The following is a 21151-nucleotide window of genomic DNA, read 5'->3' as shown; positions in this document are numbered from 1 at the left end:
TTTAAACAGCGTTTTTTCCATGAACAAAAACAATAAAATAAAGTATGCCTATTTTAGTCAACAGTTTCCAAAGCCCCACTTCAATTATCTGAAATAACTTTTAAACTCAATACATTATAACAGTCATATTAATAGTAGCAATACCTAAAGGGGCATTGGCTCTACACCTTTCCTCTAATGGTTGCTTGAAGTGTAACTTACATTTTGGCTCATCCTACAACTGGCTTACATAGAGTGCAAAATGAGTCAGTCCCCTTTCAGCCATTGGCTCGGTTAGTGTCATTCACTTATGAGGGCAGACCACAGATCAGTCAATGGGTTTTGGAGTGTCATGCAGTGTGAGTGAAGGCATTTTGCTGGTGTAGGAGAAGCCCATGTTGGGAATAGATGACCACCAAGAGGCAAAGTATTCCATCATCAGCTACCACTGCATCACCCACCATCTCTCTGCGAGCAGGAAGCTTCTGTTTTGAGTGCAAGCAGAAATGCTAGAGACAGAATTGTTCAGTCTCCCCATCCAGCAGGCTAAACACGGCCTCACTGGAGGCTTTCATTGTCAAAGATATTCTTGGTGTGACAGAAGCTATATGGTATCAATTTTTCTTATTGCATTAGAAGGGCTCCTAGGGTGTTGGAGCGCACCAGCACGCGCTGAGCCAGATCCCTAGACATCCGTTCTGTATACATCTAAGACAAAAAGAATGGATTCAAGAGTTCCAGTTCTGCTGGATTTACTTCCACAACTGTGAGTCTGCCAAGTGGAATGCAGACAGCAAGTCATTTATGAAATCTTTGAGCCTAGAAATTCTCTGGCTGGTGAAGGAGTGGTCAGTACAGAGCCTAGCATTGTGCCTTAGGGGATCCTGTTGATCATCAAATGTGTTGTGAATTACTCAAGATGTCAAACACAGAACAATGTAACTGTTTAGCGGTTATCAAGATCACCGTGCGTGTGGCATATTAGTGTGAGTTATGACACATTTGCCAGCCAGTGTTCCTCACTGACAAACCAGGAATGTATGTCCACAGATTTTTATCAACTTTAACTTCAGTTGTGACAGCTGTTGAGCCCTATAGTACACTGTCATGCCAGGAAGCTGGAGTCCACTAACAATAGTAGTAGCGTAGAAGTACAAACTTTCAAGTCTTTGCTTACATCCTGCCCAAATATAGGTTTTAATGTGTGGTTGTCTATTTAGCAGCACCTTTTCAGGCATACGTAAACGCAGCATTCCAAAGAATTACTTAAATCTTTGTTCTAGGACACTTTTAACAGTTTCAACTCTGTCCCATAGTAATAGATGTGCTTGGGGCCACTGTGCCAAGTCTTTTGTCATCTTTTCAACAAGAGACTTGATATTGTCCAATACCATATTTTACACTCTACCTTTAATTTTAATGGCAAGGTAGGTAAGGTTCTTTGGAACTCATGAATGGATAGTCTTCCAATGATCTGTTAGCGATAATAATTGCAATAGATAATACCTCACTGTATGAAATTGGTTTATTGGTTGAGGGTGTGGGAGCCCCACTCAGGCAACAGCCACAATCCTTTTCATGGAGATCCACAAATGGCGCTAAATTAACCTGTGCTTAACCCTCTGCTAGCTTAGCACAAAAGTAGCCAGGCTTAACTTAGAGGCAATCTGTAAAGTAATCATGCAGCACATGGGCAGTAATAACGTAAAAACACAACACAAAAAATCTGAAACCAATTTAGAACAAATAGAGAGCAGTTTTTTAAACAAAATGTCACCAAAATGAATTAAATCTAATCGGTGGAACTGGACTTATGATTTAAAAAAAAATCTTTAGTGAAATCTATCGCCTAAAAGATCAAAGCGCCAACAGCAGGAATCTGGTCGCACAAAACGAGAGCAAAGTTAAAACCAAAAATCATATAGCACAGGTTAGACACAAGGAGTGGATTGGGCCCATTCTGGGTTTACCTGCAGATTTAGAAGAAATTCCAAGAAAAAATTCGGGACACAGTCTCACTGAAGCCATCGATGATGACAGGAAAAGCTCTGGGTTTTCAGGCGGAGGAGGTTGTTGTCGTTAATGGGGTGGTGGTCATCATCAATAGGGTGGTGGTCGTCATCAGGTCTGATTAAGATTTCTACCTTTGGATTTACAAGTTTATCTGGATCTCAGATTCACCCAACGGAATGAGGCTGCAGGCTCTAGCCAAAGAGGGCTCCATGAGGCCAGATACTGCCGCCAGGAGGCCCCAATGAAGGGGATTTCTGTTGCGGAGATGAATGTTGCAGGAGCTGCAATCTCAAATCCCAACGGCTATGCACCTGCAGCAGATTGGCTTGCTTGTAAGTCTCGGTCTCCTGTCGGTTCTCAGAGCAATGTTTGGTGAAAAAATGTCCAAGTCCCACATTTTGGATTCTAGTGAGCAGAGGCTACTTCAGTACCACACTTTGGGCTAGATGTACAAAGTTTTCTTCAGGTCACAAACGCTACGATTCGCAGAATAGGACTGTTTGTGACCACAAAAAGCACAAAAAAAGCATTTTTTAATGTACAAAACCCTATTTGTGATTCAGTATTAAGAAGGGTCGTGTTTAGGGCGCCCCTTCCCAATACCGAATTGCAGTAGTATGTGTGAATGTTTTGCGACCAAAATGCAGTTGCAAAACATTTGCATTTTACAGCCTACTTCAAGTAGGTGGTAACCCATTCGTAAATTTGAGAATGTAGAGAAGGCAGTGGTCTCACGGGCCACTACCTGTTCTGAAAAAATTTAAAGTAAACTTTTAATTTATCTTTTTGAAATGCATCTAGTTTTCCTTTAAGAAAAATGGGCTGCATTTAAAAAAAACATGCTTTATTGAAAAGCGCTCACAGACATGGTGGTCTGCTGTCCCCAGCAGGCCTCCATCCCTGTGGTTTTTGCTATTCTCAATGGGTCGCACACCGAGACCTACCCCATGAATATTAATGAGGTAGGTCTATTTACGACCCACTGGGAAACGCAAAATGTGTTAAACACACATTTGTACATTGCTGTGATTGCCAAATAGTGAATCGTAGGAAATTGCTATTTGGTAATCACAAACAATTACCTTAGTGCATCTGGCCCCAAGGGTCTAGGACCTGGGCAGCACCACTTGGGGGGTTAAGACTCACTCCAGCAGAGACCAGCAGCATGATTCAAGGCCTCAGGAGTGTATGTGTCTGCAGCTCACACAGAAGGCTATACAACTAACCCTTGAAGCTATCCTGGTGTTTTGCGTTCAAGGAGCAGGTCCAGTCCTCCGTCTTCAGACAGTAGGGCAGGAAGGCAGTCCTTTCAGCAGCAGGTTAGTCCTTCTGGTAGCAGAGCAGTCCTTCTTCTGAATCTTTCACAGGTCCAGGAGTGTACTGAAGAGTAGTTCGGAGGTCCCATATTTATACCTGGTGCCAGTGTTTGTGGGTGAGGAGGACATACTATCCTACTCCTACATCTGGTTCTGGGAAGTTCTTCCCTTACCCTGTCAAGGCTACAAACTGTCTGGGGTGACAAGATTGGTGTCAGGTTCCTTTGTGTGTGCTGGAGGCAAGTCTTTTGAAGTGTCGGTGGGGCATGGCACAGTTCTGCCCAGAGCCATCCTGGCAGGATGGCCCATCTTTTCTACATCTAGTCAAAACCCTAACAGCAGAGACAGTCACAGTCATATGACCTATGAGACTAGCAGGAGGCTCAAAACGTTAGGGCAAGAAAATGCCAATTGTCAAGGGACATTTGCAGAATTGTGACTTAAAATCCAATTTTAGCATCAAAGAGGATTTTAAATTACAATTCATATGAGTTTAACCACCATATCTTGAACTGCTCCCAATACAAAGTTGGCACTCATTAAATGTAATAAGGTAACCCTGTGTTAGCCGATAAGATAGATAGGCCTTACAGTAGTGAAAACGACAGTAGGAGTTTTTCACCATCAAGATATGTAAAACTTAAACCCACAGGTCCTACTTTCTAAATACCATGTACCTTGCACTTTGAGCCCTTAGGGTCAACCTTGGGGGTGACTTGTAATTATTAAAAAAAGAAGGTTTAGGCCTAGCTAAAGGATTAATTTGTCAGTTGTAAATAGCAGTTTAAACTGAATTTCAGGCTGCATTGGCAGGCCTGAGACATATTTTAAAGATCTACTTTAATGAGTAGCACAATGAGTACCACAGGCCCAGTAGTAGCATTTCATTTACAGGCGCTGGGTACATGCACTATATACTAGGGAATTACAAGCAATTAAATGTGGCCATCAGGCATAGGCCAATTTTACCAAGTTTTAGGGAGAGAGGACAAGCCCTTTAGCACTGACTAGCAATAGAAAAGTGCACACTGTCCTAAAGCCAACAAAAACAAATTCAGCAAAGCAGGAGGGCTGAAGACAATACTTATGTGGGAATACCACGACAAGGATGTCAGGTTTAACAGTCACTCTTAGTTATGGCCTGATAATGCAGAGAATATTGTTGTGGTTCTCATGAGTTCAGGGGATGAAGTGTCTAAGTATGGTGAGAGGCGGAGTATTTCTTCTGCAGAGACCATGATTTCAGCTAAGCCACTGCAGAATCAGTGCATTCGATGACCACTGCTAGAGGTTTGAAAGCCAACTGTAAAGGCCAACCAGACAAAAGGAGGAGTAGGAGCAACACGGTCTCATATATTTCTGAATAAACAAGAAGTGTCCGAATTTATTTGCACTGTTGGATAGGAATACAGCATATTCTTCTTGAAAATGAAATTGGGGCCTGAGCTTGTGTATTCTAGTGACCTGAAAAGGGCGCGCCATTTTCCAATGTGTTCCAGATAGAGCACCACTTTTTCTTTTTGATCTTACCTCGCCTGCTCGAGAAGATGTAAGTGTCTTCTCACATTATTTCAAAAGAAGCTGGTATGCACAAAACCCATCTGAGAGTCATGGATCAGATTTTATGACCATTGATAGATTTGACTAGCATTTTGGCTAGTGTCTTTATATCTGTACTGATCAGAGATATACAGCGATCTTTTGTGCTTAATAACATGTTAATATGAATGTTGTACATTCAATAAATATAATAAAAAGTATTATAAATGTAGAGATGTTGAGCGATAGCTTGCATGTTTTAACAATCTCCTTAGCTTTGGTATCAAGGAGATAGAAGCTCAGTCAAAATCTGGTTTCAGGACCTTTTGAGTTTTTGCTTCTTTGAAAAAGTGATGGTGGGTTGCGGTGAAAAGTGGTTTGCACTTCTTGTAAAGTTCAATAAGAAAGCTATCTGCCCTGGAGCTTTCTTCATATTCCTGTCATTGATGACCTTCAAGATTTCCTTTAAAGACCTGCTTTCTTGCAGTGACTGACATGTGGTTGCAGAGGGGTGGGTCATTTTGAGGAAGGCGCTAAGGCCTCTTCCACTAGCATCATTTCACAAAGATCAGAATGCTAAAGGTTCTTGCAGAAGAATGCAAAGATTTTGTCTAACAGGTGTGTGAACAGTTGGGCATCTTTGACATATTTTGAAGGGATTGCACTAACACTTTATCTTGTCTTAAAATAATCAGCAAGCAGTCAATCTCTCAGCTTTTCCCCCAATTCATATTGTTTCTTTTTTAGGACTGACATGATTAAGACCGATTTCTAGTTTGGTGGATGAGTAATACACCCACTTCCATGATGCAGTATTTTAAAATGTGATGGTGGATCGATTTGGAAGTTATGAGAGAGCAGAGTGCATTGCAAATTCCATAAATGCATGACCAAATGTATATTCCCTGTCTCTCTGGTATATCAGGCACAAGTGTTCTAGTGAAGAATGGTCTTGTAAAAGCGGCTATAATGGGCTTGATAATATGCGCAGCGAATTCCAATAGAAGCCCATGTTCACACCAGAACATGGACTTCTATTGGAATACTCAAGGGCATATTATCAAGCCCATTATCGCCGCTTTAGCGGCAGTTTTCTGCCGCTAAACCGGCGATCATTTTTAACGCCGTCCTTGATAATATGCCCCGAAGTTACCTAATCTATGGCACATTCTGTGGTGTGGATTTTTGTCTTATAGAAGCCACTGTCTTCCATCTTGGAATTCTCGTCTTTGAAGTTGCGTTTTTTTTATTACGCAGTCATAAAAGATTTCCTTACAAGCTTAATAAAAGTGGTTTACTAGCTAAGAAACCGTTTCGTTTTGTGGAACTGAATATTGTGCTATGAGGGTGAGGCGCTCTTTTGAACCTATGTACATTGCATAATATCAGCACTTGCCTTGGTATATCCCTTGTAAGTGGGTAGTAGGAGGATGAGTAAGCTTTGAGCTTAATGCTTGGATGATAGATTTATAATGTTGCATCAAAATAAGCCATTTCTGAGAATACACCCTTATTTTCTAACCAGAGTCTTTTTGTAACTAAGCGATGTCCCCGCAACTTTCTTCTGATGCCCTTGTTCTCGGACATAAGGATTCCTTTATTCTGCAATTTGAATACAGTACACAGGTATACCCTAGACTAAGGATGTGCTCAATTCCAAACTATATGTTGGAATAGAAGGTTGTCCACACAGACGAGACCTGCTGAAAGTGATCTATCACCATCTTCCTCCAAAGATCTTCACTTGAGAGGCCTACTGCTTACACCATGGTATGGCATCCACAGCAGCTGCTATGAGGAATGTAGCAATCATGCGTACTTCCATGGTAGCTACCTGGAACTCAATTCAAACTTTTGCTAAGGACTTATTCCCTAAAGACGGACTCAGAACAGATATTCTTATGGGAAAGTCTTCCTTTACAATTCAAGGCAAATACATTGTCCTTGACCCAGATACCAAGTACTGCCTGCTCCTCTTTTAACAATTTCTATCCAACCTCCATGTTTTCCTGCACAGGAGACTCTCCTAACAGGTGCTCTATATTAACTCAGACCCTGTCTGTCGCTCACTAGCAGAGCACTTGACTTTTAGATGGGTTGTGCATAGAGTGAACCTTCTTGCGACATATGTGGTTATTGCTCCTATGTGCAGGCTGTAATACAGCTAGCAGTTGGTTGACAAAGATATCACAGCGCTGGAAGTAGGGGCTGCAGCATCCCCAAAAGTAATCAGTGCTTTAGTTTCTAAGATGAATGACCAATAAAGATGCCTTAATTTTTCTTTATCTTGTCACATTTGCTATGTGTTAAAAGACAGAGGTCAAATGTCGGGCTATGTCTTCTGACAAATTGCTGCCTTTTCTGTTTGCATGAACTTTACATATATTTCACAATCTAATAGCGGTTAGCGAATAACAAATGAAGATTTTTTTTGTAATTCTGAAGTGTGAATGAAAACGATTTTAACAGGATCAAAACATATCAACTGAGCAATTTATTGTGAATCGCGCACCTAAGTGGGAGCAATGAGGCTTTTGCTTCCTTCCCTGTGACTATTCCATCGGTTAACAATTAACTCAGTGAACTCTGACGATCTCCTTGGTGATGCGTAAACAACAAATATTCATTGAAACCTGATTTCCAATTATTTTTTTATGCGCAATGTGATTTTATCAGTACAACTGTACATCGCAAATTTAGTATCCATTTAAATAGAGAATGTGTTGTCTGTATATGACACTGTGATACCACACAATGCTTTATAATGATGGCCGGACTGGGAATCCAAAGCAGCCCTGGCAATTACATACATATATATATATATATATTCCACTTGCCTTCTCAGATTGCTCTCACACCAAGAATGACCGAGCCCAGATCCGTAAGCGTGATAGAAAATATTTATTTAGTTATGGCACATTCGCCCATAACTAAATAAATATTTTCTATCACGCTTACGGATCTGGGCTCGGTCATTCTTGGTGTGAGAGCAATCTGAGAAGGCAAGTGGAATAATTGGGGTTCGCTACCTCGACCGATGCCCGCCGCCATTCAAGAGGCAGAGGAATCGCGAAATTTGCTTGGGGATATATATATATATATTCACTGAAAAAACCATAGGTTTCACACATGTTATAGTTAGCTGGACATTTTACTGATAAAAAAACAATGAAATTCCCCCGTTATAGTTACTGTAGGCAACTATAACTCACGCGACCGCAATCCTCTGCTGATGCTAATACTGTATTTAGACACTTATTTGCCCATGTCTTCTTCCATTAAATTTTAGCTATACATATATTACAAATATTTTTTTTTCATAAAGACACATATGTCATCAGCAGAGGATTACGGTCGCGTGAGTTATAGTTGCCTACAGTAACTATAACGGGGGAATTTCATTGGTTTTTTATCAGTAAAATGTCCAGCTAACTATAACATGTGTGAAACCTATGGTTTTTTCAGTGAATTAGCAAGGTTTTTTAAATGCTAATTCCTAACTATAACGTGTGTGAAACCTATGGTTTTTTCAGTGAATTTGTACGTTTTTTTAAATGCTAAGTTACTTTACGCCATTTGTGGCGTGCGCGCCCACTTAACGCAGTTCGTTCCGTGCGCGCACGGTGCGCTTCGCGCACCGTGCGCGCACAGTGAGCACGCGGTGCGCTTCGTGCACCGCGTGCCCACGTTACGCTAGATGGACCATGAACGCACGATGCGCTTCGCGCACCGTGCGCACATGGAGGTCATATGATGAGCATCGTTGTGACAGGTAAAATATATGTTTTGTTTATCTCTGATTAGCCATGCACAAAAGGTGCCCTTCGGGCACCTTTTGCACACGGGGTGGGGAGAATGTGGATATTTTTTTTTTTTTTTAAATTATTTCTTACCGTACGCGTACGGTAAGCGTAATCGGCGAAATTTTCGAAAAAATTTAAATTGCCTTTTTTCACTTGGGGGATCGTTGGGGACTCCCTCGACATGGCTAGGTGCTTGGGAGCTGTGTAAACAGCTCCTTTACATGATTTGCACTTTGTTTTTCAACCCCCTGTCAGAGTGCGAGAGAGAAAATGGCGGCCGCCGCTTCCTGGTTTCGACCGATTCGAATGTTTACTAAGATCTAAGGGCCAATCAGAATCGCGCTCGCGCACGCCACCGTACGCGTACGGTAAGCGCACCGTAAGCGCACCGTAAGCTGCCACAGATATATATATTGATTTAAAGGCTATTTTCTCAGAATCTACTGAACAGATTTACACCAAACCTACAAAAGGCACTTCCTTGACCTGAGGACTACCTCTCTGCCAAATTTCAAGTAATTCTGTTCAGCCGTTCGGGCTGTAGCTGTGTCTAAAGGTCCTATGGAAAAATGCATGGGAAAAACGCGTTTTGGGACCCCCCTTTTATCTCAGCCCCCGCTTGACGAATCCCCCCGAGACTTTCAGGGTAGGAGCGGAGCGTAGCGCCCCACCTATTTTGAAAAATTCGCGAGGATTCGTCAACCGGCGCCAAAGTTATTCAAAATAGAATGTTGCGGATTTCCTATGGAAACGTGGTCCTAACTATAACTACCTACTGGCGACCGCCAGTAGGTAATATATATACATACATATACACACACATATATATACATACATATATATATACATATATATCCCTACACATTCACCACCTGCTTTAAGCAGGTAGTAAATGTGAGCAGATAGGGTGCATTATTTCCCCCAAAAGGGGTAGAATTGGACATAAAATTCTCCCGTTCACATGTTACCCCTATTCCAGTGGAAATTACTCATAAACCTAGTTAATTCAAGGGAAGATACCAGCCAGAATAGTTAATTCTGGCCCCGCTAGCTCCCTGGGGAGCTCAGGGCTAACTCGTAAGGTAGGCAGAAGACTATCCTCTTCCCTCCTCTAGTTTACAACGTGTTTAAAAACAGTCTTGTTCTGCCAATGTTGTCAATCCCATCATCTCACATTAACCTCTCTCTGATACCCCCCCTCCCAAAAGCTTTATAACAGGCCAAAGCTAGAATATTTCCTGGTTTCCGATTCTCATATTTATAGACCTGGCATCCCGGGTATGGTTTTCCCCTGTCGTTTTGCCTCTGCCTCCTGTATTTTCTGCTGTGTGCTGGATTTCGTTTTTACTGGTCTATATGCTTTGGGCACCTTGCCACTGCGGATCAGTTCCAAAGTGTAAGTGCTCCCTATGGAAATTGTGCATATGGATTAGTGTTTCCATGATTGGCTTGTTTGACTTACTACTAAGTCCCTAGTACAGTGCACTGTGAGTGCCCAGGGCCTGTAAGTCAAATGCTATTAGTGGGCCTGCAGCGATGATTGTGCCACCCACACAAGCAGGGGGTCTCAGACCTGATAAAGCAGTGTCTGCTCGCAGTCTCTACTGCCATGTCGACCTGGCAAGTGCACCCTCTAGCCAGGTGCTAACCTTCCTTTTTATTATATATGAGTCACCGCTAAGATAGGCCCAAGGTACCCCTGTGGGCAAGGTGAAGTGAATGTGAAAGGTAGGACATGTACTGGTGTGTGTGAGATGTCCTGATAGTGAAATACAGTGTATTTCGTCTTTCACTATGGAAAGGCTATCTCTCCCATAGGATAGAATGGTAGTATATTTATAACATCTAATAAGTATAACTTCCCATAGGGACACCCAAGGGTAATCGCGCGCTCTACAAGTGCAAATAACATAACATAACATAACAAGGTAGAAAGTTGGAGTTTAGTATACCTGAACTCAGAATATAAAAAGGCATCTTTTAGTAAAGATGATTTTATAATATGTGTTTGAAAATACCACTTTTTACAAAGTGGGTATTTTCTTGCTTGGCCATCCTGTGTGCTAGGGGCTGGAGATGTGCATTCTCTTCAGACAGCCACTTGGGTGGGTTGAGGTGTGTCCTGCCTTTCCTGAATGAACCAGGGCTGAGCTTAATAGACCTGGACTGCATTTAGAGTAGTAGGAGGGGATTTCCTTGCACCTGAATATGCCCAGTCTGCCTTGGGCTGGGCCAGAAAGAATAGAACTGGTTTGTACTGAGCGAAGAGTCTCTTTGCCACAAGAGAACAAAAGAAAATGGGGTATGAATATTGGGGCACAGACCCCAGAACTTTACAATTCTTCTGGAGTCAAGGATCCCCTGCCAAAGAGAAGAGCTAGGAAAGCTGAAGAAGAAGTACTGCCCCTCTGCTGTGTGCTGTTTGGGGTTGGCCTGCAGTGACTGTTTCTGCAAATGAGAGGACCAAGACTTTGCTTTGTGCTGTGTATCCTGCTTGAAGAAGATCTCCAAGAGCTTGGTGTAGAGCCTGCCTCATGTCCTGAAGTCTCAGGGAAACAAAGACTTAATTCCCTCTGTCCTCCTGCACCTGGAACTACCGTTTCTGCTGTCACAGAGGGAAATAGCAACATCGACACCGGAGAGCTATGCCGAGACCTGCAATAAAGCTGTGGGTGCCGCTCATTAAATTCACGATGCACCACGCCTACTTACACCGTAGCCCTAACGCTTGCAGGCGCCACACCATACCGACTCTGATGATGACACCGAGGTCGCTGCCTGCACTGGAGCAGAAGGCGACGCTCGTGACGCTCGTGACGCTCACGATGCACCGCCCAGACTTGCACCGCAGCCTGACCTCAACGACGCCAGTGCTTCATCATCGCGGAGCTGATACCTGACGAGGGTGATCTCCCGAATCTATTGACCTCGAATCATCGTAAGGAGCCGATGCCTTGACACCACCGCAACGTCACCTCAATGGCAACAGTAAAGAACCAACGCCTCAACTCCCCTGCATCGCAGTAAGTAATCGACACCTCACCTCCCCTGTGGTCGTAAGGAAGCAACGCCTCCCGGCACCAACGAAGCAACACCTCCCTGATGCCGTGCACCATCTTTGTTTATCGTTTACCAAGGTACTGTCCTTTAGGGTCCATGTGATTCCAGGCCCTATGCCACACACCTTGCGGTCGGCGCCATACTTTGAGATTTTCAGCTGTCATGAGGTAGTAATGGCCACAGGTGGAGCTATATGTTGCTTCCGGCTTCATTTTTGTGAAGAACCTATTTTTATGGTTAGCTCTGTTTTTATTAGTTTGCAAACATGGAAAATCAGCATTGAATACAGCAGACAATCCCATAGTATTTTTACCAATTTATCGTCCCCCCCATACCAACCGGACCTCTATACACTTAAAGGAGTTCCAGGAATTCTGCCGTGGATGAGTGGGGAGGTTTATGCAAAGAAGATACAGCATGGGGATGGCCCAAGTAAACATAATAGGAAATTGAAGAGTGAATGAGATAAAAAAAAACTTCCATGAACCCCCCCCTCCCTCCCTGAACCGGTGTGCTAGGCGAAAGTCTCTTACGTACCTTTCGTACGGGTTGCCAATTAAGCAGATCTAGGGACTTCATCCTTATGTTGCTCTTCAGTGAGCCGAAGAAGATGAAGGTATTTGGGGCATGTCACCTCATTAATTTTAAGCGCCAGCAGAGACAGCAATGGATGCCATATTTTCCTGAAAGAATCTGTAGAGTTCGTCAGGGTAGCTTGAATACGTTCCATGCCTATGATATACCATAGTTTGTGTAGCAAGCCTGTGTGGGTCGGTCATGTCCTTGTGCCCCAAAGAGAAAGGATATGTTGAACGGCTGCTCCCAGCGCTAGGCCCATCTGTTTTCCCTTAATCGATTTCAGTGGATAGGTGGGTGGGTTAGGGAGCCCCAATAATGTGTAGGCAGGGAATCGGGGGATTTCGGTCTCAAAGTGCTTATCAGTGTCATCCAGAATAGAACCCAAGTAATCAGTCAGTTCCTTACAATTCCAGAGAAGATGAGTCAGCGTGCCCTCATCGTCACAACCCCCCCAGCAGGTTGGGCTTCGATCAGGGTTTCCTTTATGTAACCTGGCCGGTGTTAGGTACCAATAAGTGATCACTTTAACTGCAGTTTCCCTACTAGCTGTATTAAGGGCCGTATGGTTGGCCCAAAAATATACATCGCGCCATTCTTTTACTGTTAGGTCTCTACCAAGTTCCCGCGCCCAACGCCGCTGTCCCGCAGAGGACGAGGAGGGAGCTGGTGGACGCAGCATACTATATAGTTCAGATATCATCTTTTTATCTGAGACTTTGGTTATAAGCCATTTCTCATATGTGGTGAGCTTTCTCTGAACCAGTGGCAGCACCTCGGGGTGGATGAGCCTGTGGCGAATTTGGAAGTATTGGTAACGTTGCGGAGCAGTGATTGCGTAGAATTGTTGCACGTCTGCAAACGAAAGGAAGCCATCTAGATCGAAAAGGTGTCCTGCCAACTTGCATTTGGTTGCTTGCCATTGCGGGAATGCACTCTCCTCGAGCCCAGGTGGGAACTCCGGGTTATCGAATATGGGTGTTAATGGTGAGGGAAAGGATGTGAGTCAGCGTCTGACTGCCACTGGGTCCCAGACTCTGAGCAGCATGTCTGTGATTGGGGAGCCCCTGAGACTCTGTGGTCTATCTGGCCGCCTGAGGAAAGGCACCTTCCACAAGGAGAGCTTCGCCAGCGCCCGGTCTTGGAACAGCCACCGTTTTTCAGACTCGGGTCTGCTCCACTCCACTCCACCAAGTGTCGAAATTCTCTAAAATATTCTAGAAAGTTCGGGATACCCAACCCTCCCTCATCCGGAGGCCTATGGGATAAATCTCTGCACATACGAGGTCATGCCCCTGCCCAAACGAATTGGTGCATTGCGCGCTGTATTTTATGGAGGGTCCCCGATGGGGGCCAGGCCGGTATGGTCTGAAAAATGTAAAGAACTTTGGGCAGGATATTCATTTTGATGGCTGCGACGCGGCCTAGGAGTCATAGGGAGTGCTTTTGCCACTGTCAAAGGTCTTTTTGGATTTCGGAGAGGAGCTTAGTATAATTCTGTGTAACCGTTTTTGTGACGGAAGAAGCCAAGTCTATCCCTAGATAGGTAATTGTATTGCGGGACTGCAGTTCTCCCTGATGTGGCCGCTCACCTTCCCGGCGGGCTGCCCCACTACCCAGATGTAAGACCATGGGTTTCCCCACATTTACCTTAAAACCGGAGACCCGACCAAAAGCCTCCAGCTCCCGCAAAAAAGCTGGCACCGATTGGTCAGGGGACTCCAGAGTCGCCAGGATATCATCGGCGTCTAGGCTCATAGTATGGCGTTTCCCCCTGAACAGGATACCGAGGATGTCGCGGTTATCCCGAATTGTTTGTGCTAGGGGTTCAACGTGAAGTGCGAAGAGAAGGGGTGACAAAGGGCACCCCTGTCTTGTACCCCTCTGTATCTCAAAGGGTCGGGAGGCCACCCTCGTAACAGCGCACAACCCAGGCTCTAAATCTATCTCCCACCCCAAAGGGAACTAAGGTTTTATCTAAAAAAATCCCAGCTAACTCTGTCGAAGGCCTTTTCGGCATCGACCGATAGTAGTAGGGCCTTCATGTTGGTACGGTGGGCTTTGTCTATCAAGTGTAATAGGCGTTTAGTGTTGTCACTGCTTTGACGATTAGATATGAAGCCGGATTGGTCCGGTTCGATAATCCTGGGTAGACGTGGGCCCAGTCTAGCCGCAAGGATCCCAGTAAACAACTTTAGATCGAGGTTGAGGAGGGAAATTGGTCGATATGAACTGCACATCCTTCCCGGGCTTAGGAAGGACTACGATGTCAGCAGCCAACATATCCGGGGGGATGGTGCCGGGCCCTCGGAAGGAGTTAAAAAGCTGCATTAAAATTGGGCTAACAGTGGGCAGAAGGCTTTGTAGAATCCCGCCGAAAAGCCATCAGGGCCCGGTGACTTTAGTGGCTTGAGACGAGAAACCGCACCAATCACTTCTTCAATCTTAATGGGCACGTCCAGTGCTTCGGCTCCCAAAGGCGTTTAACACCGAGGTAGCGGCCCCCTGAAGGTATGTTTTCCCGTCGTCACCAAACGGCGCAGCTTTACCGTATAGTGTAGAGTAGAAGCCCCGAAGGACCTCAGCAATCTCCTCGTCTTCCTCAACCATGTCCCCTCTGTCGGTCTGAAGCGCTTGTATTTTGGCTCGTTGGGCGCGGGCCCTAAGTTTGCTAGCGAGAAGTTGCCCTGTTTTATCACCTCCCACATAGTAGGAGTGCTTCAGCCGAAGAGCTGCATATTCGGCTCTATCCAAGTCAAGTGCCGCCAGCTGGGCCCTGGCTGCCTTTAGTTGGCGCCATATCCGAGGTGCGCAAATGCGTTGGTGTATTCGTTCCAACTCCATCACACTTGCGGTAAGTAGTCCCCTCTTTTCCTTACGCTGCTTTGCTTCAGCTGCGGAGATGCCGATTATTTCGCCCCTCACCACGGCCTTTAGTGCCCCCCAGAGCACCGAGAGAGACGTGTCCAGGGAGTCGTTTGTCGCTAGGTAGTCAGTGATGCATTTGCGTAGTTGTTGAGGCACCCATGCTCTAGAAAGCAAAGTTTCCCTAAGTCTCCACCTCCCCGGAGTTCTATGGATTGTGGACATAGAGAGAGTCAGTATCACTGCGTCAGGGTCTGATAGTGCTGCTGGGATGATGTCCACTGTGTCTACTAATGTGTTTACCTCTGTGGTCCCTATAAAATGGTCTAGCCTGGCGTAGGTATGGTGCGCATGAGAGTAGAAGGAAAATTGCATGCTCTGAGTGTGAGTCACCCTCCACAAATCTAGCAAGCCCCTGTCCCTTAGCCACTCCATCCCTACCTTGGAGAGGGCCCCTGTTTGACCATAACGTTGCCCTGACCGATCCATCTCTGCCTCCATAACCAGATTGAGGTCCCCCCCCCCACCATCCTCTGTTCCTGGGAACACAAGACCTCCAACACTGCCACCTTCAGAAATTGTTCTTGTCCCGAGTTTGGAGCATAGACAGAACCCACTACCAAGGGGGCACCCCCCACCCAAATCACATAGGCCAGTAAGCGGCCCTTTATTTCCACCTTACAGTGGAACGATTTAGCTATCAGAATGGCCACCCCTGCCGTCTTATCTGACGTGGAAGAGTAGAATTGATGGGGAAAAGCTCGGGATCTCATACGGTGCCAGTCTTTGGGGAGAAGATGGGTCTCCTGTAGTAGGCAGACGGACGCCCCTGAGTTCTCTAAATAGGACAAAATGGCTCTCCTTTTAATGGGGTTATTCAGTCCCTTCACATTAAGGGTAAGAATTTGCAATGTGGACCTTGACATGATGTGACTACAAAATCAGACTGCTAAAATTGAGGGGGAAGATCCCCTGTCCACCTGACCACTTCATATGTCCTCGACACCCTTCGCTTGTGAACATGTGCCCCAAGTGGACCCCCTCCCTGTATATCACACCGGTTCCCCCCTTCCTACCCCAACATCCCTCCAACCTGTCAACAATGGACCACCTCCCCTGCCCCGCCACCCCAACCCTCTCCCTACCCTCCCTAACCCCAACTTGGAGACCCCGAAGTCCCAGCAGTGTCCAGTGCCCATCACACAAGGTAGTGGGCATGTGGTGAGGAGTAGAAAATCGGGGTAGTATGTGGTCCAAGTGTCCCGGGCCCCCCGCCCTGACCCTCCCCCCCGGCCATGGCAATATCAATGCTAATCAAACCCTCTGATAGAGTCACGGGTGGGCCGTCGCAGTGGTTTCCTTCTGGACTGTTGCAAGAGCCACCAATCTTTCTTGTGCCATGGTGTCTGAGGTCGGCCTTCGTTCTGGTTTGGGCGAGTGTTTGCGGCCCACTTTCTGGCAACCATTTCCCAACGAGTTGTGTGTGCGACTGGGTGACTCTTCCGTGGCTCGATGGTCCAAGCCAAGAATCGTACAAGTTTCTTGGAGGGATCAGGGTTAGTGGAGCTTTCCATTCAATTTAAAGATCAGGCGGAAGGGGTGGCTCCAGGAGTACGCCACCCCTTTTTCTCTCAGATGAGTGGTTACCTCTCGGAAAGCCTTCCTTTTTTGCAGTGTGATGGATGCCAAGTCCTGGTATAGAGCTATGGAATGCCCTTGATATATTATAGGTTTTTTCGACCGAGCCTCCCGCAGTATTCGTTCTTTGAGAGGAAAGTCTGGCAAGAAGGCAAGGATGTCTGGGGGAGGATCAGGGGCCCGTCTCACCAGCCCTATGCGGTGTGCTCGGTCTATGCGGATGTCGAAATCCTGTGGCTCTCCTAAGATGTCGCGGAACAGCCTCTGGAGATATTGGGTCACATCCGACCCCTCCGTTTTCGAAGGGACTCCCCTAACTCGAATGTTATAACATCGTGAATGATTCTCGAGGTCCTCCGCATGTGCTTGCAGATCCAGAAGCTGATCTCGCAGCCTGAGCACCTCTTGTTGGAGTTGTTTGATCGCTTCCCCTTTGGTTATTTCACGTTCTTCGATTGCTGCCACTCGCTCCCCGACTGCGTCCACATCACGGCGGATCTCGCGGACCTCGCTCATCACCTCGTTCTTAAGTGTCTGAAAGTCTTCTTGGAGAACATTGAAGAGCGATTCGAGGAAGGAGCACGTGATGGGAACCACTCCGTCTTCCGGGTCTGTGGGAGCTTTCGGGCCTGGGGAAGTCCCACTCCCTCTGTCTCCGGGAGGGGGGGTCCTTTGATGAGCATCTCTTTCAGGGATCTTTCCCTCTCTTCGTCACCGAAGACATCTCTGAGCCGTTCGTTGGGGGGAGGTAACCCCGGTGTTCGTCACAATCTGGGCCGTCTTTGTAACACTACTGCCCTTTGCTGTGGGTTGGATTCATCTCATTATCTTCCGGCGGCAGACAACCTTTTCCCGGAGTCACCTCCGCCCCAACTGCGTATGCAGCGTTCAATTCAGTAGTTCCCTCTACACTCTGGCTGCCGAGGATGTCCCCTCTCTTTTGCAGTGTTCTAGGTTTGCAGGTGTCTATCCCACAGCTACACACCGTGCAGGCCCCCCCCTGACTGTTGCGTGATCCCTCTAGCAGGCTCTGGCTGGATGTCTGTTCTGCTGCTCCCCACGTGGCCTCTGTAACACCCTGGACGGCGCTGGAAGGCACGTCACCGTGATCACGCGTCTCCACTGCGGCCACTCACCTCTAGCCCACTGACCAGCCTAAGGGCAGGACTTCACCTCACACCCGACTTGGGCCGGTTGCTCCCACCAGCAGCTACATGTGGAGGAAAAGGTGCGGGGCAGTTCAGCCCTCCGTAAGCTGTCCCTCGCGGATGGCCCCACTAATGCTGCACTGGAATCTGGCAGCGCGCCGGTCTCCCTTGCGGCCGCCGCGCCTCGAGTCACTGCTGCCACTCCCAATGTGTCAGGTCCATTATCATAGGACTTGCCCGATGTCGGCCCACAGGGTCTGCCACTCACACCCTCGTAGTTATCCTCCAGTACCGGCGTCCAGAGGAGCGGGGGCAGTAATTAGAAGTCTGCTACGCTGCTCTGAGGGTATCCGCACTTCCCTGGTCCCCCTCGCCCCTCTGAAGTCACGGTGATGGCGGCTCTCTACTCAATGCCTAGTCACCTCCGGCCTCCCGTGTCCTGTCTTGCAGGCAGGTGGACCCTCTCCGCATCAAGCTTGTCTGGAGGTGCTCGTATAGTAATAGTCCCTCCCTGCAGTGGCAAGTGTGAGCGCCCCGATTCCCTCCTTAGGCAGTCTGCTGGAAAGCGCAGTAGCAGCCATCTCAGTGGTTACTGGGCCGAGACACCATTTTCTTGTTGAGCCTCCCGCCCATACCGGGCCGCATGACAGCCCCGAACCCAGCCAAAGATCCCACACACCCTCTCTGGAGCCACTCCTCCAATGCGCCTCACCTGGGCTACGAGAGTTGCTGCGCGTCCGGGGCGCATCTGCCGCCGAGGCCCCGTACTGATCTACCTCCAATGCGAGGATGGGTGCCGCTCGGCCGAGGTGGCCGCACTCGGTGGTCTCAGACGGCGTGCACCCCTGCCAAACCGTAAGCCTCCCTGTGCTCCGTGCCGGTCTCTCCCGTCTCTACTGCCGTTCCGGGCACTCCCTGCAGCTCAGCGGGAAGCCTCCGCAGCGGCGCTGATCTCTCCAGCGGGGCTCTTCTGCCCACCACTCTAGGTGTCGTCTGGCTTGGGCGCCATTTTCTCTCCACCTCAATGTATATACCGCGAGCCGCACCTGTCAAGCGGGAGCAAACCCTCACAGTGTATGTTCTCTGGGTTGGCGCCCCGCGTCCCCTCGTCGCTTCGCAATGTTCCCAGTCTCGGCAGAGGCTCGATGCTGAGATTTAGCCGGAGAAGTGGGCCAGGAGCGGGGAGCCTCCGCAACAAGCGACTGTTCAGCCTGCCATCTTGGCCACGCCCCCCCAAGAACCTATTTTTGATGATATCTTGATATATGTATGATGGAGTTTTGTCGTTTTGGGCTTGTTTGGTTTAGATAAAGATTTGATATTGTTCTAAAGTGGTGTGGTGTTCCTTTGTAGTGTTTTCACTGTATTACTGTATGTGTGAACAAATGCTTTACACATTGCCTCTGAGTTAAGCCTGTCTGCTCGTGCCAAGCTGCCGAGGGGGTGAGCAGGGGTTGTCTTAGGTCGTCAATCCCTTACCCTGACAGAAAGCCAAGGCCGCTACTAGGACAAAGGTGCAAACCATTGCCAACTAGAGACCCACATTTCTAACAACGTTCCAGACACACATTGATCACTTTTTGCCCAAAGTGGGTTTAGAAATTGAAAGGAATTTCACTGTAGATCTGTTGGGAGACTTCTGGGAGAGTATAAATGAAACCTCTGCAATGAATTTTGGAGGAGGACGTGGGTGTCTTAAGTCAGAGACTAAGGTATAAAATGAAAATGGAAAATAAAGTTGATGTTAGTGTTTCGAGAATGACTTTGGTTAAAAAAACGACAGTGCCTCGTAGTAAATATCATCTTGGGGAATTCCTATGAATGCACAGTTTTTGTAATGCTCTTAGGTGTTGTGGTGGCAATGGGCAGGGTGCACTCACTGTTTGTAAAGCTGGGGAGCCCGAGTCTGTTCGGATCTGCATGTTTTCGTTCAGTTGTTGGTTGGCGCGGCAACCTTTCTCCACTGAGTCTGAAGCCTCATTGGAATGGTCTTGGAGAATGTAAACCTTTGGTGCCTTTTGATCAGCCTGAAAACCTGTCAATAAATGTAAAGAGTTCTTTGTTAATGAGACGTAGAAACCAATGTTATGAGTGAAAACTGAAGACATTCTGATGAGCACAGCCACAGAAAAGGAGGGCAACTCCAATATCAATTGCATTTCTCTAAAAAGCTGATATTATATTAACATGTGATGCAGAATGTACTTGTGAGATGCCTCTCGTTAAAGTCCGATAGAGTATATGTGTTTTTGCCAGAGTTAAAGGCGGATTTTCCACGAATGTCTTGGGAGGAATGGGGGCGCGGAAACGGCAGCAACGGACGCTCACGCTGTTGCTTGACTCCTGACCCATCTGCCCCAGCCATGCCCCCGTCTTTGCCTGGAAATCGACAGGTGCTGGGGGTGTGTTGGAGAGTTGTGGGGTCTATAGTACCCGTTGGGGCTGCGATCGGCAGATCTGAGGCAGACTGGGGCACGATGCAGAGCAGGCCGAGCGCGGAGCTTAGCTGCACCGGGGCCTTCCGATGGCTGCTGCTTGCTGCTAGAGGCCGCGGCGGCCCAGCCTCATCGGAGATGCCGGCAGGGCTGAAAGGGGTTCGTGGGACAGCGTGGTGGAGCTGCAGCCTGAGTGCCGACAGAGGACGAACAGTGACCTGACTTGGAAATGGCAGTGACAATGTGTCAATTGGCACCAGAGTTATAAGCAAACCAAAAATGCTTTTCTTATGGAAACCTAGCTTTAAGTATAACTAACCAGTAGTGACTGCCATTGGGATATATATATATATATATATATATATATATATATATATATATATATATATATATATATATATATATATATATATATATATATATATATATATATATATATATTTTTTATAAGAACTTGTTACCCTTTGCTAAATTATCATCAGACAGCACCTCTAAATTGCTGAACACTTTTACGATAAATGGGGTTAATGACGTAACATTGAGTCTATCCAATGCAAACGCTAACAGAAATAATGGTCTTCCCACGGAAATGTATTTGAAATGTATCCATAAAATCAGTAACCACAACAAAAATTAGCAGATGCAATTTTAAAAGGATATAAAGCTCTAGATTCATTAGATACAGGAATAATAGTTAATTTGTTGAGTCCCAGGAGTAGTCCACGGGATCCAAATTCCTATTGCTCAATAACATTGCTCAACACAGATTATGAAATAGT

General features: G+C 46.6%; 1 protein-coding gene across 2 annotated transcripts in view; it reads right to left on the bottom strand.

Annotated features, from left to right (window-relative positions):
- FOXN1 (forkhead box N1) overlaps positions 1 to 21151 on the bottom strand; it is a 521814-nt gene that overhangs the window by 201007 nt on the left and 299656 nt on the right. For both annotated transcript variants that reach the window (XM_085649114.1, XM_085649115.1), the window contains exon 3: positions 19818 to 19972. In XM_085649114.1, coding sequence (XP_085505240.1) covers positions 19818 to 19972 — 155 coding nt within the window. The remainder of the gene's footprint in view (positions 1 to 19817; positions 19973 to 21151) is intronic.

The sequence above is a fragment of the Triturus cristatus genome, chromosome 3_2 (genome assembly GCF_964204655.1).
Source record: "Triturus cristatus chromosome 3_2, aTriCri1.1, whole genome shotgun sequence".
In the NCBI taxonomy this organism is placed as follows: domain Eukaryota; kingdom Metazoa; phylum Chordata; class Amphibia; order Caudata; family Salamandridae; genus Triturus; species Triturus cristatus.
This window is presented reverse-complemented; position numbering and strand designations above follow the sequence as displayed.